The 16,978-nt window shown below is 44.0% G+C and overlaps 1 protein-coding gene across 4 annotated transcripts in view; it reads right to left on the reverse strand.

Moving 5' to 3' along the window:
- NLGN4X (neuroligin 4 X-linked) overlaps nt 1-16,978 on the reverse strand; it is a 539,607-nt gene that overhangs the window by 224,929 nt on the left and 297,700 nt on the right. For all 4 annotated transcript variants that reach the window (XM_074359108.1, XM_074359107.1, XM_074359109.1 and 1 more), the window contains one exon: nt 7,022-7,816. In XM_074359108.1, the coding sequence (XP_074215209.1) occupies nt 7,022-7,493 (472 nt within the window). In that variant the 5' untranslated portion in view covers nt 7,494-7,816. The remainder of the gene's footprint in view (nt 1-7,021; nt 7,817-16,978) is intronic.

The following is a 16,978-nucleotide window of genomic DNA, read 5'->3' on the forward strand; positions in this document are numbered from 1 at the left end:
TTTTTTCCCCTGAAAGCTGAAAGGACTCCCTGCTTGAATCTGATGTGCACACTGACCCCTTTCGGAAACTTGAGCTTTGCTGGGGTCGCTTTGTCCTTTTCCATCAAAGGACTCACGTCTCTTTCCATCACCCCTTGGACTTGCCCAAAGCTTTGCACAAGGTAACTGCAAACAGCAACTTGTTGATCAACGATTTTTAAATACATCAGCTGAAAAGAGCTCTCAAGAGAATAAAGAATGGAGGAGAGAGGAAAATACACAGAGAATCAGAGCTGGGATCCAGAGGTCAATAGGTTATCTGGCTTGAGCCAGAACTACAGGAATGCGTAGCAGGCAGATGGGTGTCAGGTGAACCTCGGTCCAGTTTTTAATGGAATGATGGATTGTGTCTTGTCATAAAGCTGATGGAGCAGAACACAGCTCAAAGCATCAGTGTGAAGGAAAGGGACAGGAGTGTTTTGGAAGGACGGTTTTCCCATCTTGTCGAAACCACGCTACAAAAGGTCCTCAATACGTTCAGGGTTCCTCCCTTTCCGATGGGAACGCACGCCCCCAACCAGGGCAGAATTGACTGTTGTGCCCACAGCCCCATTCCCAGCACACAAGAGGGTGTCCTGACTAAGGGAGACGTCAGAGTGCTTGGGAATTCGGACAAGAAAGCGCAGTAGACTAAGTTCCGTGTTCGTTTCACCTTGGATTTTTCCAGAAAACCAGAACACATTAGATTTTAAGGGAATTCTGGATATTTCTCTCTTGGGGTTTCCTACACACACACACACACACACACACACACACACACACACACAGCACAGACTATACACCAATGCCCACCTTCCCCGAGATAATCAGACATGTGAAATCTAACAGGAAAGTTTTTTGTCCCCAATTTTTTTTTTGCATCTGCTTCCAATGTGTGGAAACAGACTTCTCTAAGTACACAATATTTGACGGAATTGCTAACACAGAGACCGCAGTGTCTGATCCTCATTTCCGGTTAACAAGGGGTCTGTACATGAAGGACCACACTTGGCTCAGGCGCCCCCGCCGGCGCCGGTGCCTGTGCGTTCACCGGGTGACGGGCAGCTCTGACCTCCCCCTGGACGGCCTCTTCCCTGCATCTCACGCACCCTCCGTGGTCCTCAGACCCGCAGCTGAGCGATTCCCAGCTGCTCTTTGCCTCCCCTGCGGTTTGGACATTATTGCACCCGGAAGAAGGATTCAGAACCAAGGAGAAAATATGAAATATTTCCCTTTGGAAACAGCCAGGGTTAGGAGAACCAAACAACGGACTTTATTTTATAGTTGTTTCTTACACAGTAGCTTACTCCAAAAATCACTATAATCCTTAAAAAAAAAAAAATTCAGAGGAGCTGTAATACTATTACTATGTAACCGAGGTCACTAAATATTGAAAAGGCTGAAGGTTGGACCAAGAGGACGTGGAAGATAAACACCCTGTCCAAACCAGCAGCATCTCTGGCAATAAATGAAGCTGTTCCATGTCCTGGGGGCAAGATCTTGCACAAGTAAATAATGAGCACGTTGTTGGGAACGGACAAATATTCCGGCAGACTAACTGCACCTTAAGTTTCTATCTTGAACAGTTTTTTGGGGGTAATATTGCTCATGATCTGCACATACAGCAAGGTTGGTTTTTAATACATTCTAAGGCATTTGGACTTTTTCTGATTGAGGAAAAGCATCCTGAATTGCAAATGCAATTCAGTTAAAATTCACGTCCTGGAAGATGACAAGGTGTAAGGGCAAATTCTCAGTTTTTCTAAATTATCCAAACAGGTCTAAGTCATCGTAACCAAATGGTATTATTCCAAATCTGCACAATTTCTAAACCCCCCACAGGATTATTTCCCTAAGGGTGAACCTTTCAAAAGCTGGGATCACAGACACGTGTTATCGAGAATCCACTCCTGCTCAACCATGTTCACAAAATACTGGATTCTTTTCAATTAATCCCAGTCAGGGAGATGTTTATTTAATCATCTTTCAAAATTATCTTCACTTACAAGCTACATGCACACAACATCAAACGTCCAACTGACAGACGAAAATGGACATTATTTTGCTATTTTCTCAGAGCTGCAGGCTGATGCTGGTCGGATAAAGCGTCGGTCTCACTGCCTCTACCCACTTAACTTTTAGTCCCTCGCCTGGACTCTGCCACTCTCTGCAGACAACTGAACTATTTGCAACTGTCAAGAAGAGAAAGGAATTAAGTTTCCCTTTATCTCATGTTAAAGAAAAAAAAAGAGTGCATGAATTTTAATGCTCTCTTGATGCTTAATTTCTGTACATCACACAGGAGGCTAAAAACCCATTTGACACCTCAGGCTGAAGAAGACAAACCTTAGGAATTAAGCAGAACGAGATAATCCCCTGCTCTTCCAAAACAAACAAACAAAAAAGCCACTCCTCAACATTCCCTTTTCTGAAAGCCATGCTAGGCACTGTCAGAAGTGATGGTCCCTTAACTCTTATCTTCATTTCTTAAGCTGACCCCTTCCAGGACCACAGGAAGTAGTGACGTTACGGACAATGCACATGAGTTATGTATGAGATTTATATGCATATCTATATGTGCGTTTATATTTGCATATAGTTATGTGTGCATCTATATATTATTTGCATATATTTATATATGCACTTACATATTATCAATATATGTGCATATAATAGACATGCAACTTTTTAATTTTTTATTACATATACAAATATATTTTATATATATTACATATTTATTTATATATACAAATATATTTTATTTATTGTATATTTATTATATATACAAATATTTTTATATAACATATATATTAAAAAAAACCACCAATATGCACATGCAATTTAGCTGAAAAGTTCTGGTTCGGTTTTCTACTATGAATTATGTTGCATTCACATCAGACTATTGGTGGTTATATGTGCAACATATATGTGCACTTTCTATGAATTAATTATCTTTTATCTCCCAGCATGCCTCTACTTACGCACGAGGAAACTGAGGTACACAGTACCTGAGTACCGTGCCCACATTACTCAGCTGGTAAGGGGACAAGCTGGCACTGGAAGCCTGGCAGGCACGTTCTCGACCAATCCTCCAAGCTGAGCTGAAGGAGTGAACCACATTTGCATTCAAAAGGGTACAGAAAAGATGATCTGAACCCCCACGTTCATAGAAGCATTATTCTCAACAGCCGAGATATGGAAACATCCTAAGTGTCCACCGAATGGATAAAGGAGCTGTGGTGGATCCACAATGGAATATTACTCAGCCATAAAAAAGCAAATTCCTGCCATCTGTGACCGTGTGGATGGGCCTCTAGGGCATGATGCTAAGTGACATTAGTCAGAAAAAGACAAACAGTGTATTTACTTACACGTGAAATCTAAACAAACAAACAAAAAAACAAACAAAACCACCAAACTAGGAAAAAAAGAGGTCAGATTTGTTGCAGCCAGAGGTAGGGGGGTGTAGAGGGCTGGGGAATTGGATGGAGGTGACCCCAAGGTACCAACTCCCAGCTCTAAGATAAATAAGTACTAGGGGATAACATGCAATAAGATGATCACAGTTCCCACTGCCCTACGAGATATGGGCAAGTTGTCAAGACAGTAAATCCTAAGAGTTCTCACCACAGGAAAAAAAAAAAATCTGTTTTGCTTCCTTTATGTTTATCATACTTGTATGAGAAGACGGATGTGGGCTGAACCTCTTGCAGTCATCATTTCACAATATATGTACGTTTTGTTTCTGCAAACATGCAGGCATGTAGCTTCTCTCACCAGCAAAATTCCATTAGTTACATATTGCAGTGAGATCGATTTTTACCTATGCAGCCCCTATGAGATTTCTGATTCTCTTGTCAGCATGGTACGAGGTATTGCCTGTGATAATGTCCACTGACAGACGACTGGATAAAGAAGCTGTGTTATATTTATACAATGGAATACTACTCAGCCATGAAAAAGAATGGAATAATGCCTTTTGCAGCAACATGGATGGACCTGGACACTGTCATACTAAGTGAAGTAAGTCAGACAGAGAAAGACAAATATCATATGATATCAATTATACGTGGAATCTAAAAAAAAAAATGATACAAATGAACTTATTTACAAACCAGAAATAGACTTACATACATAAAAAACAAACTTATGGTCACCAAAAGGGAAGGGTGGCAGGGAGGGATTAATTAGGAGTTTAGGATTAACAGATACACACTACTATATACAAAATAGATACATAACAAGGATCTACTGTACAGTACAGGGAACTGTATTCAATATCTTGTAATAAACTATAAGGAAACAGAATATGAAAAGGAATATATATATATATATATTTGTATGTATAACTGAATCACTATGCTGTGCACCAGAAACTAACACGACATTGTAAATCATATATACTTCAATTAAAAAACAGTGCCCTAAAAACCCCAGAGAGTAAACATGTTGCACTGAATTTATTTTTAAATTTAGACTGCTTTTCTATTAGGCAGCATTTGTCACATGTTTCTATTCCCAAATTCCTATTCCATACGGAAGCACAAAGAAAGGGCCAAATTGTTTATGGTTCCAGTCCACACAACTGCACATCAGTGAGTCTGGATTCAAGGACACTTTCTTAGTAAACAATCTCATGGTGACCGGGGGGAAAGGGCGTGAGAAGCGATACACTTGGGAGTTTGAGATTTGCAAATGTTAGCCACTATACATAAAAATGTTTAAAAAAAAAAGTTTCTTCTGTAGAGCACAGGGAACTCTATTCAATATCTCACAACGAAAAAGAATATGAAAATGAATATATGTATGTATATGCAAGATTGGGACCCTGTGTTGTACACCAGAAACTGACACAATGTAACTGACTATATTTCAAATAAAAAAAAATAAAAATTCAAAAAAAAGGGGACACTTGCTGTTTCTTCATGGATAATCCACTTGGGTCCCACCTCTCCCAAGAAGGCATTCCATCTGAAGTGAATTCCTCGTTCGAAAGCTTAACGCAATCAAGTCACCGGGTCCCAGACGCCAGCATGACAAAATGTATTCTGAAAGCAAGTTTAATCCTGTACCCTGTTCTGTTTTCTTTCCCCGTCTCTGTCTTTCTTTCTTTACATTCCTCTATTTGAATGGCTCATTAGGAGGAAGATGGAGACCCAGGTGGCTCCTGCAGTGAGAACTCTGATTGGTTTTGGGGCGGGGACACCCACACACAATCTCACATCAGCACCACGCAGCCCAGCGCCCAGCATGGATGTGCTGTGTCCAAACGCCAGGTTAACTCCTCCAATCCCACGCAGACCGCGACAGGTAACTGTGTGACCTGTCGTCGTGACGACAGAGGCCACGTGCCAGAAGCTATGATGAAACGGAGTTCAGTCCTGTCATTTCTTTCCCTCGGGTTTTTTTGTCATCTCCCTAACAGACACTCCAGCCTGGCTTCTCATGAAAGGCACTCAGACCACCTTTCAGCCTCCCCACAGAGGAGGAACGGTACGGCAGACACACTTTGGAGATCACTGAATAATGTGACGGTTGATGGCAGACTTGCAGCCAAATTACATGGAGAAACTTTTCCCAAGGATGAAAGAAAGGAAGAAAGGAAGAAAGAAAAGAAAGAAAGAAAAGAAAGAAAGAAAAAGAAAGAAAGAAAGAAAAGAAAGAAAGAAAAAGAAAGAAAGAAAGAAAAGAAAGAAAGAAAGAAAGAAAGAAAGAAAGAAAGAAAGGAAAGAAAGAAAGAAAGGAAAGAAAGAAAAAGAAAGAAAGAAAAAGAAAGAAAGAAAGAAAAGAAAGAAAGAAAAGAAAGAAAGAAAAAGAAAGAAAGAAAGAAAAGAAAGAAAGAAAGAAAGAAAGAAAGAAAAGAAAGAAAGAAAGAAAGAAAGAAAGAAAGAAAGAAAGAAAGAAAGAAAGAAAGAAAAGAAAGAAAGAAAGAAAGAAAGAAAGAAAGAAAGAAAGAAAGAAAGAAAGAAAGAAAGAAAGAAAGAAAGAAATACCGCCATAGAAGTTACGAAGGACAAGGATGCACTTCACTTCCTATAGTCAGTAGTAGTGATGGATATGATTCCTCTGAAGGACTCTTTTAAACTCAAGGAAGATTTCGTTCTACGCTTTTCTTTCTCCTTGCATAAAAACAGCATATGCAAATAAGAAACGGGGTATCACTGTGGCACCCCTTCAGTCCGGTTAGCCTTTATAAAGCATTTTAATTTGACCTCTACATCAACAAGGAGGGAGCCAAGTTTTACTAGCCCTGCACTGAGTCAATACACGGAACAGGGTGGTTTTGTTTGTTTGTTTGTTTGTTTGTTTACAGATTTTTTCACTGCTATGATATCACCAAGAAAAGGGGGGCGTTCTGTTCAGACAAGCACATTGTCTTCCAGCAGAGCTAGAATCCCCAATGATACACATTTGCCGTTTGATGGCAGCGACTATCGGAAGGAAATAAAGTCCGCATTTATGTCAACAACGTGGATTCTAAACAAGAAAGTCCAATCGTTTTATGCAACATCCCTTACTTGTGTATTTAAAAGTATCAGCGGTTCCTTTTTAAGACTCAAAAAATGGGGGTGCTAACATCTAAAGCTGTCAAAGCACAAGGAACCACTCCTTACATAATTTTCAGTTTGCCCAGTTGACCATGATCGTGCTCTTAATTCTATTATTCTGTCTAGATTCCTTCCTTTACAGACGATTCAGGATATAACGTGTACCACTCTCCGCTTCCGCTTGTGATCACCTGCAAATAAACACTGCAGCAAGGCTAGAGAGGGAGCCCAGGGCAAGAATCAAGTCGTTTGTGACGGTGTTGTCCACCTACTAGACGCTGTGTGAATGTTTGAGTGGAACAAATGACAAGTTATGGAAATAGCAACATTCAGAACGTGGTGGGGGAAAATGGGTTCCAGAAAATCCCATGCACGGGACTTTATAAAACCCTCCTGGCCAATGGCTCCGGCACCGAGTGGGAGCGAGGTGCCTGCTGTTCAGGTCGGGTACTTACCGTCCTCCGTGGGCACGTAGATGTTCAAGTACAGGCAGTCCTCGTTCTGGTCTTGCACGTAGGTCATTAAAGTATCCAGATTGGCAGTGAACCAGATGGGCAGCATGTCGTGCAACAGAGACCGCTCGTCCAGGTGCTGGGGGCACACCGCCGCAAACTGGGTGGCGTTCCGAACGCCGGTCCACGAGGACGGGGGCTCCGGGGGCTGGAACCGCCTTTCTCCAGTGGGCGGTGAGGCGTAGGGGACCCCCAAGTACTGCTCCACGGGACCCAAAATCTCATTGGGCAATGGTGTTCTTAAGCCCCGGATTTTGCCGTAGTTGGTGTTGACCACGGGGTACTGGGCCTGGCTGCCGGTGAGCGTCAACTTGACGGCGAGGGCGGTTATGCACAGGAGGACGTTGGCGTTCCACATGGCGCAGACCGGGGTGAAGAACAGTGGGAGCCATAACAGTCCGCTGGGTCTCGACATGGTTCAGCCACACATCCGCAGGCGTCCGTGGGGTGCAGCTCCGAGCAGGCGAGGCCGGGAGAGAGCGGGCTTTGCGGGCAGCAAGACCCAAGAGATGCGAAGGGCTGGTTAGGAAGCCCCTCCGATGGGTGATGGGTCATAGACAGAACCCAAGGTTAAGAGCAAGCCCGGAGGTTTTCTCGGCAGCCCATGGCCAGACAGCCACCCTCCTTCAGTCCTGGATCTGAATCCCAGCGAGGGCCAGGCTCCGAGGAAGCAGGGACCATCCAACACCTCCCGAAGGCAACAGTTCCTCACAAAAACGCCAAGGCAGAGCGGTCAGCCTAATGGGAGAAAGAAAAAGCAGAGAAGGATAATGAGGTCAAGACACTGGCCACTTTCAGCGTCTGCTGGGTCTTCCGTGCAACAGTCAACATCACGCAAGGAAATTCTGATTCATTGAGGAACAGCATCTCTAAGCAGCAGAGTCTGGCAAGACCGTCACTTGGCTCACGTTGTGCAGTGAGCCCCAGGTGTGAGCCCCAGCCCCTGGGACAAGGCCAGGATTTGGGAAACACGCAAGTCTTTGGTGAACAAACACACCAGTCGCCCAAAGTTATACTCATTACACGGTTAACTACCGACATCTCCCAATCTCATTATGTTTCAAGATGAGCCCATCAGTGAAAAGGGACTCCCAAAACACTGTTTCTCGGATGTTTAAGAAAACTGTCGTGTCCCCTCAAGGTGATAAGAGTGGACCTCAAAAAGTTGTCCAAGACGGGGAAAAGGGAACTGTGCATTCAGACCAAACTGATCAGCTAACACAAAGGGAGCATCACCTAAGGGAAAGGGTGTAGATGCTGGACACTAATCCTCTTTGGGCTACTCAACAGCACACGTCATCGGTGGGCTACATCCACCATCACCCTGAATCTCAGCTTCCTTGTGAGGAAAACGGAACAAGATGGTGCATTTCAAGTACGTGCCGTAGTGCTTGTCACATCAAGACATCATTCATCATTTAAAAAGTGTGGCTACAGCTATCCTGATTTCCACGTAAAGCACTGCATGCCTTGCAGGGTAAACCCTGCAGCCCTATTTGAGAAGCAAATGGTCCATTTCAGGGATCTCCCTGTTGAGTCTGGGAGGAGTCACCTTCCAAGGAGCGACCCCCTCGATGTGTCTCAGGGTGGATCATATGACAGTTCCGCCTAGACCAACCGCTGCTCGCACGGCATTACAGAACGCCCTGCAAGAGTGCAGAGCATTGCAGATAATGCACCAGGGATAGAAAACACGGCATGCGGTGTTGCAAGGACTATACGTTTAAATACAGCATTCTTCAACCTCACCCAAATTAGACCAATGTGTCTGTAAGGACACTGTGGGTTATTCACAGCATTTCTGGACCTGAATATGATCATGCACTTCATTTAAGTCAACAATTGAGCAGACTAAGTCATTCAGATAATTTTTTTCTTAAATGAAACCTATCTAAGCTGGCTCTCTTGAGGTATAATGTCTCTGGGGAAATTTCCGAAATCCCTGACATTCTGGGCCAAGTTCACCAGAGCTGAATGAAAATGCACTGAAAATCTGGATGGGAGCATTGAAAGTAGAAATTAGCATCACACCCCACAGCTCATTTATGTGTTTGCTTCTATCTTTGAATTCGACTGTAGACAACATTTGGATTCCCGCCACGCCGCGATCCAATTCCTGGATAACTTACAGACGAGACAAGAACACGAACGAGGTGATGACACGTTTGCAATCCTCCGTTTTCCTGAAAGCCCTTCTCAAGCCTTCCTCATGGTAAGAGGAGATGCCAGTGATCTCTGATTCTTACGAACCTGGGTCCCTCAGCGCTCCATCTGTGGGCTGAGGGGACCGAGGTGACCTCCCTGGGCTTTCAATCAATGCCCCATCATGCCATCTTCATGGGGCTGTGGAGAGTCAGGAGTGAGGCAATATGAGAAGGGGTAGGGTGGAGCAAATGCCTACTCAACACATGCGCGATGCTGGGATTTTGAACACAGACCTGCTCACAAGACCCCCAGGGAACAGAGACAAAAATGCACTGAAGTCAGCCCCGTACCGGCATCGAGCAGGCATGGTGCAGGGCATTTAAATTCTTTGAGCCTCCCCTCTTCACTGATGAGTTTCTCTTTGGGGATTCCCTGAGTTCGTCCACCCAAGGCATCACACAGTCCCCGGAATGAAGAGTCCCATAAAGGTAGAATGAATCTGTCCCAGGACTCGACAGTGTCAACTTCTTGGGGACATCTGGCCCACAGCATCCTTTCTCCAGCTCCACAGGGATGAGAGCTCCTGCCTGTCCCCTGTGCGTTACGACTGAGCAAGTGGGGTCACACCCAGACTTCATGCTCCAGGTGTATGATCAACTCTCTCTGTCTAAACCGACCTGCCCACAAGGTTCTGAGGGCCAGAGAGAGAGCAGGAAGCAGCTGGACCTAAGAGGAGGAGGTCAGCTGGGCACTCGCTATGTTCAGGTTAGGCATTCAAAAGAATCATACCTTCTGGGCCATCTGAATTATTTCCATTTTTGGAATTTGGCAGTTTGCACAAATGGAATACAACCAACTTCCATCATGGTTTGTCACAGTCAGCACTGTTGACACTGGGGACACACAGTTCTCTGTGGTGGGGCCGTGCTGAACCCTGTAGGGCGGTTAGCATCACCGTGGGCTCTACCCACTAGTGGCCAGTAGCATCCCCCGTCTCGGTTGTAACAATGTCTCCAGACACTGCTAAATGACTCTTGGGGGCAAAATCATCTCAAGGAAAGAAACACTGGTCTAAATCTTCAAATACGGGAATATGGCGGCCATATAAACAATGAACCGTCAGTAGGTCCATTTGAAAACTACGATCAGAGGCATTAAATATGTATTTGTGTGTGTGAATATAGTGGATGTGTGTGTCCCATATTTGGCAACTTTAAAGGTTTTAGCTCTACAAGCAATCAAGATTTTTGAAATAAACCTATTAAACACACATCATCATCGTCATTTAAAAATCACGGTAAATTTAACCAACCGATAAATGTGGGACAAAAAGATAAAAGAGCTTCAAGGTAAACTTCACATACTGAAAAAGATTTCACAAGGAGTGAAATGCTGTTATATCTACACATAGTATGTAGATATGTAATATATATGATACATTATACATATAGGTATATGTTATATATTTTTCCATAATAGGAATATATGTATTTTAAATTTTTTCCCCAAATAAAAAGGAGATACTGAAAAGGGAATTCATTGAATACACACAATTGGGGAGTTAGGAAGGACTTCATAGCATGTTTTTTCTTTTCTGCAGAAGTTATACTAATAGTAATATCTCAGAGTGCCATTTCAACTTGATTTATACCTTGATTGGGTATCTTAGAATGATTCCCTGCAAGACAGTCATTCTTGGACCCTACATTGGCCAGAGAAGTAAAGCCTGTCTGTCCCCTTAGTCATAGGTGCATCCAGATGGCCAATAGGCACATGAAAGGATGCTCAACATTGCTCATTATCAGAGAAATGCAAATCAAAACTACCATGAGGTATCACCTCACACCAGTCAGAATGGCCGTCATTCAAAAATCCACAAATGACAAATGCTGGAGAGGCTGTGGAGAAAAGGGAGCCCTCCTACACTGCCGGTGGGAATGCAGTTTGGTGCAGCTATTATGGAAAACTGTGAAGGTTTCTTAAAAAGCTAAAATGAGAGCTACCACATAATCCAGCAGTCCCACTCCTGGCCATATATCTGGACAAAACCCTAATTCAAAAAGACACCTGCACCCCAATGTTCATAGCAGCACTAGTTACAATAGCCAAGTCATGGAAACAACCTAAATGTCCACTGACAGTTGACAGGATAAAGAAAATGTGGTATACTTATACAATGGAATACTACTCAGCCATAAAAAAGAGTAAGACCATGCCATTTGCAGCAACATGGATGGACTTGGAGATGGTCATACTGAGTGAACTAAGTCAGACAGAGAAAGATAAATCTTACATAATATCACTTATATGTGGAATCTAAAAAAATAATAAAAAATGAACTTATTTACAAAGCAGTTACAGACTCACAGACATAGAAAACAAACTTATGGTTACCAAAAGGGAAGTAGGGGGAGGGATAAATTAAGAGTATGGGATAAGCAGATCCACACTACTAGATATAAAATAGATAAAGTCCTATAGTAATATAGTACAGGGAACTGTAAACAATATCTTGCAATAACCTATAATGGAAAAGAATCTGAAAAATAGTATCTATATCTGAATATGTGTATATATACCTGAATCATTTTGCTGTACAGCAAAAACTAACGCAACACTGTAAATCAGCTATACTTCAATTAAAAAAACTTTGTCACAGGTCACAAAGATCACTATTCTAGGATATGGGGACATGGTTGGAGAAGACACAGTTTCTGCTCATAGGAGATTACACGCTCATGAAAGTATCCCCTGGGGGGGAAAAAACACAAAACGAAAGGGATCTTTCGCAAGAAAGTACAAAGAAACAGGGGAGAGTGAATAAATAAGTAAAAAGTAGTTTTATGAACTAAAAAATAACAGAGATTGTGAGCCATCACAGGCTAAATGTCTGTGAACACTTGAGTCATTTCTGAGCACAGTACTTAATGTAGTGGGTAAATGATACCCTCTATGCTTTAAGAAAACACAATAATGTAGTGAATTCTCATAAACAATGCCATTCAGGAAAAAGAAAAGTAACCCCGAGAGTGGTGCTTTTCACCTTTTTCATCACGTGCAGATCCAAAGCAAGCACAAGGATTGGCATGTATGAAAAAGCTCATTAAATGCTGGATTTTCTGTGTCTAAGTAAACTGTTACCAAATGTGATCTCCAAATCTACATCAAACGACTTGCAAATACCTCCAGGGTTTGTGCGGACCTCTCTCAGCAAACTCAGCCACAGATCATCACGGTCACGCTGCCACATCTTCAAGACGTCTTGTGACGCTCTGAAAAATCTCAATTCTGAGCTCCTCAAACCTCCTCCATCCATACGTCTGTTCAATATCTCAACCACGGGTGAGCATCGTTTATCTAATTATTGGGGCTAGATTCAAAGCCAAGTTTGGTGGCTCCCCTTCCAAGATCCCACATACAGTTAAGTCCTCAAATCTGCCGGGGGTCTTCACACAGGGACAAGAGACGTGACCTCACCGGTTATCAGTGAAACAGAGGAGAGATCACAAGGGGTCAGCGAAAATACTGAAGACCGACGGCAGAAAGTGTCAAGCAAGGATGTGGAAGAGTTCCCATGCCAAGCTGGTGAGAATTAGGGGCACCTCACGGGAGAAAAAAATGTGTGTTCTGTAGGAAAGTTGACATGCAAAAGACTCCAGTGTGCCCACACACACAATATATATATATATATAGTCTTTATCTTTCCTACAGACCTTCTTGAATATTCGTGTCAGGAGACATGCACAGAAATTTCCATTTGCAGCCATGGTCTTAATCGCAAAATAATTGGAATAACCCAGACGTCCACTAAGAGGTGAAGTGTTGGCTAGTAAAACAGAACATTACATACCCGTGAAAAATGAATAAAACGCCAGATATGAGCTAAAATGGATAAATCCCCCAAATCAAAAGCCAGTCACAGAAGAATACATAGGGTGTGATGCTACTTGCGTAAGACTACATAAAACCAAACAATCCAGTGCTTAGCGCTGCACTGGTGCTCAAATATAAAAGTAGCGAGGGCATTGTTAAAACCAAGTTCTTGGATCGAGAACTACTATCCCATAGTCGCTCACATGGATGTACAAAGATATTGGTAATGTTGTTTCATAGTCCAGCAGTAGGTGTATTTGCTTAATTTATATACCTATATATGTATTTAGATGTTTATCCATATAGTGAATGTTTTCTGAAGATGATTACCTTACAGTGCCAATTTTAGTCAAGAGATGCTTGTCTGCATAGGTTGTCTTCCACAGTTTTATCTTCCCAAGCACTTTAAAAATATAGCCAAGTTCAAATGACAATCTCCAGGTCCATCCATGTTGCTGCAAGTGGTTTTGTTTTATTCTTTCTTATGGCTGCGTAGTTTTCCACTGTATGTGTGTATGTATGTGTGTATATATACCACAACTTATTCGTTGTCATACTAAGTGAAGCCAGCCAGAAAGAGGAAGAAAAACACTATATGACATCACTAATATGTGGAACCTAAAAAAATGAGACAAAATGAACTTATTTACAAAACAGAAACAGACTCACAGACAGAGAAACAAACTTGTTGTTACCAGAGGGAAACGGTAGGAGGGGGTGGAGGGATAAATTCGGAGTTTGGGATTTGCAGATACGAACTATATAAATATACAAAATAAATAAACAGCAAGGGCCTACTGTAGAGCACAGGGAACTATATTCAATATCTTGTCTATATTGAAAAAGAATATGAAAAGGAATGTATGCCTGTGTATAACTGAGCCACAACGCTGTACACCAGAAATTAACACATTTAAACCAACGATACTTCAATAAAAAAAGAACTTTTAAGTAAAAAAGAAAAAACTATCTTAAATTCTAAATTAAAATGCTTTGAATTTCAAAAGTGAAGGAAAAATGATAAACGCCAAGGTTCCATCACAAGCCTACGCAGTGGACCATCCGCCCGCGCCATCCATAAAAAGCAGCACTTGCCCACAGCATCGCTAAAACAGAGTCTCGTCACCTATGAGCACTGCTCCCTCGGTCACCAATTAGCCAGGCGACCTTTGGCACATCACTTAGCGCCCAGAGCGTCCACTCCTTGGTCCGCACCACGAAGGTGCAGATGAAGTGACCTCTTCAGCTGCCTTCAGCAGAAGGATCCTCTGGAACCACAGGTTGTTACCCTCAAAACTGAGGGTGCATGAAACACAGAAGCGGGTGGAACGGCCGGTTGTCCAGGGAAGCGGGAAGCCACGACACCGACACCAAGGGACGCGGCCAGACTTGCGGTATCAGAAGCAGATGAAACAGGCTTCCAGCCCTCTTCTTAAAAAATGCATTTCTCAGCACCACAGAACGTCTATTAGCAAGATAAGACTGTCACCAGATGTTCATTCAGCTCAATCCTACACCAAGACTCGGAACGAGTATTCCTTCTCTTCTCCCCAATATTCATGAATTCCCTGTACTCAGTGTACGTATCTGGGAGGCAGCGTGGGGCGGTGGTTAGGAACACGCCTTCCGGACGTGGGCTCCTAGATTTAAACCCTGGCTGTAACTTTAACGACACAGGCAACCACAGTGAAGGGTGTGAACCATCGATGCCTCCCTACCCTTCACTATCAGATGCGTACAGTATAGGATGCAACTCACGAACATCATTGCGGGTAGACGCGTGGGGCTGTACACGTTTGCGTGAATGTATACACAGAAAGGTTTATACGTCTGTAAACACACATAGGCATACGTGTGGCTGTATAAACATGTACCTAAAAATTTACAGCAAGAAGTGTTCCCCAAAGAAATGACAGCTAATTACAACTCCTTACTGAAGCCCTACTCAGCGCTTCCGCTGTGAGGGCCACTTTGAGAAACAAGAAGATACACCAATCCAGCTCCCATCTGAATAGAGCATGCATGACACTCGAAGAGAGAAAGCTTCTATTTAAATTACTATAATCAAGCAAGCGCGGGCTCCGTTTGTGCCCATCCCTTCCTCTGGTGGGACTGCGGGACCGACCTGGGGCTCACGCAGGATGGAACTTGGGATGGAAATGTCCAAGAGAGGCGTTTAAAACATGAGAGATCTAGAGAGAGCTGGGCCAGGGAGGTTCTGTAAGGCAGCCCCGGAGGAGTTAAGCAGTGAAATTCAAGACGGTGAACGCAAGCCGACCAAGATTTACAGGGAAATACCGCACCGGGAGGAATGCACATGATGTCAGAGTGAATGCCTCCATGTTCAAATTCACCGCGAGACTCTGAGCAATCTAAGGGCAGGGATCAGAGATGATTAAGACTTGGGAAAGACAGGGAGCTCAGCAAAGAGTCATTCAATTAAAAGGAAGAGACAAGGCGCAGAAGGAAGCCTGAAGGACCCTGGGACAAGAAAGGCAGAGAAACGCCAAGGTCGGGTTTCACCACGCCGTCCTTAGCTCACCGCCTGTGGGGACCCCAGCAGCAACTGCATTCATATTCCCAACTGGATCAGGACCCAGCCCCCGTGATTTCATAATAAACAGAACGTGTCTTGGGTTTGCTCTATGACACAGAAATACAAAGTGTTCACGGCTTTGGCATCTTACCAGTTTCAGCCAATTTCAACAAAACCTAAGTGTTTTTTAAAAGGGTTCAGATCCAGTTCTGAGGAGTCATCTGAAAGTAAAGGAAGGAACCCCCGGTGCCAGGCAGCCTTATCACTCGTCACTATCAAAGGCTTTCCCAGAGCTGGAAAACTTACGTAGGAATAATCCTGATCCCAAAAGGACATATTTTAAGACAGAGGAAGTTGAGTGAGTTCTCCCGCCAAGAACTACCACCTTGAGTCAAACAGGAGGAGGTCCATTGCTAAACACCACGGTTTGACCTGGAGTGAGTACGTTAGAGGTGGCGGGACCTCCCCCAGTCTGAGGGTGGGTCTGCAGATCGACGGCCAAACACTCGGACACTCTGGGGGTTAACGTGCACAAGAAGAGCCGAGTTCGCCCAAAGGAGAGGTGAGAGTCAAGCACCATCGTGAAGGATGATGATTAAGTGCATCTCTGTGGGTCTTCAGGAAGCGGCGTTGAAACGGCTGTTCACGGCCTGTCCTGATGAACTGGACAATGTCCCCAGATGGAGAGTGTGCTCAAGACATTTCTGGGGACACCGCCGGCGACTCAAGGACCGGCCCCGCTTCACACAGCCCCAGCTGCAGTGCCCCACGTTCTCCCTGAAGTGTGTATCCTGTTTGCCTAAAGGACACTTCATCCTGCAGGGAAGGCTGTTTCAACTCAGAGGGAAGACGCTGTGTGTGTGAAACGTCTATTTTCAGGGCGACAGTCGCTCTGGCAGTCCCAGCTCTTTCCTCCTGTGTGTCTGACGGTGTAGACGCGCTTGAAGCGGGGAGGGATGTGCCTATGCGTGGCAGGGCTCCGGGTGACTCAATGATCCTTTTCCTCCACATTGGACTCGCTGAGCAGGACTGCGTCCACGCACCCGGAAAAGGCAGGAACTGCCTTCAGACTTGGCCGCCACCATCTCCACCCAATTCCCCAGAACCTCTCCTCTGCGCTCCTCAAACAGGAACATGTAACATGTGAAAACTGTCTCTTTCGCAGGGGCTGAGACCCTCCAGAGAGGCTTCCCATCTTCGGATCGGACATTACCTTGAGTTGAGACCTTCCATCTCCAGGACTTGCCCGGGTCTTCCAAGATGTGGAATACACGCATGAACACCTTGGTGTCTCACGTTGGCGTGGGAACGGAGAAGAGGCAGCAAGAAAAGAGGTGCAGGGGAAG

This window comes from Camelus bactrianus, chromosome X, assembly GCF_048773025.1.
Source record: "Camelus bactrianus isolate YW-2024 breed Bactrian camel chromosome X, ASM4877302v1, whole genome shotgun sequence".
NCBI classification, from domain to species: domain Eukaryota; kingdom Metazoa; phylum Chordata; class Mammalia; order Artiodactyla; family Camelidae; genus Camelus; species Camelus bactrianus.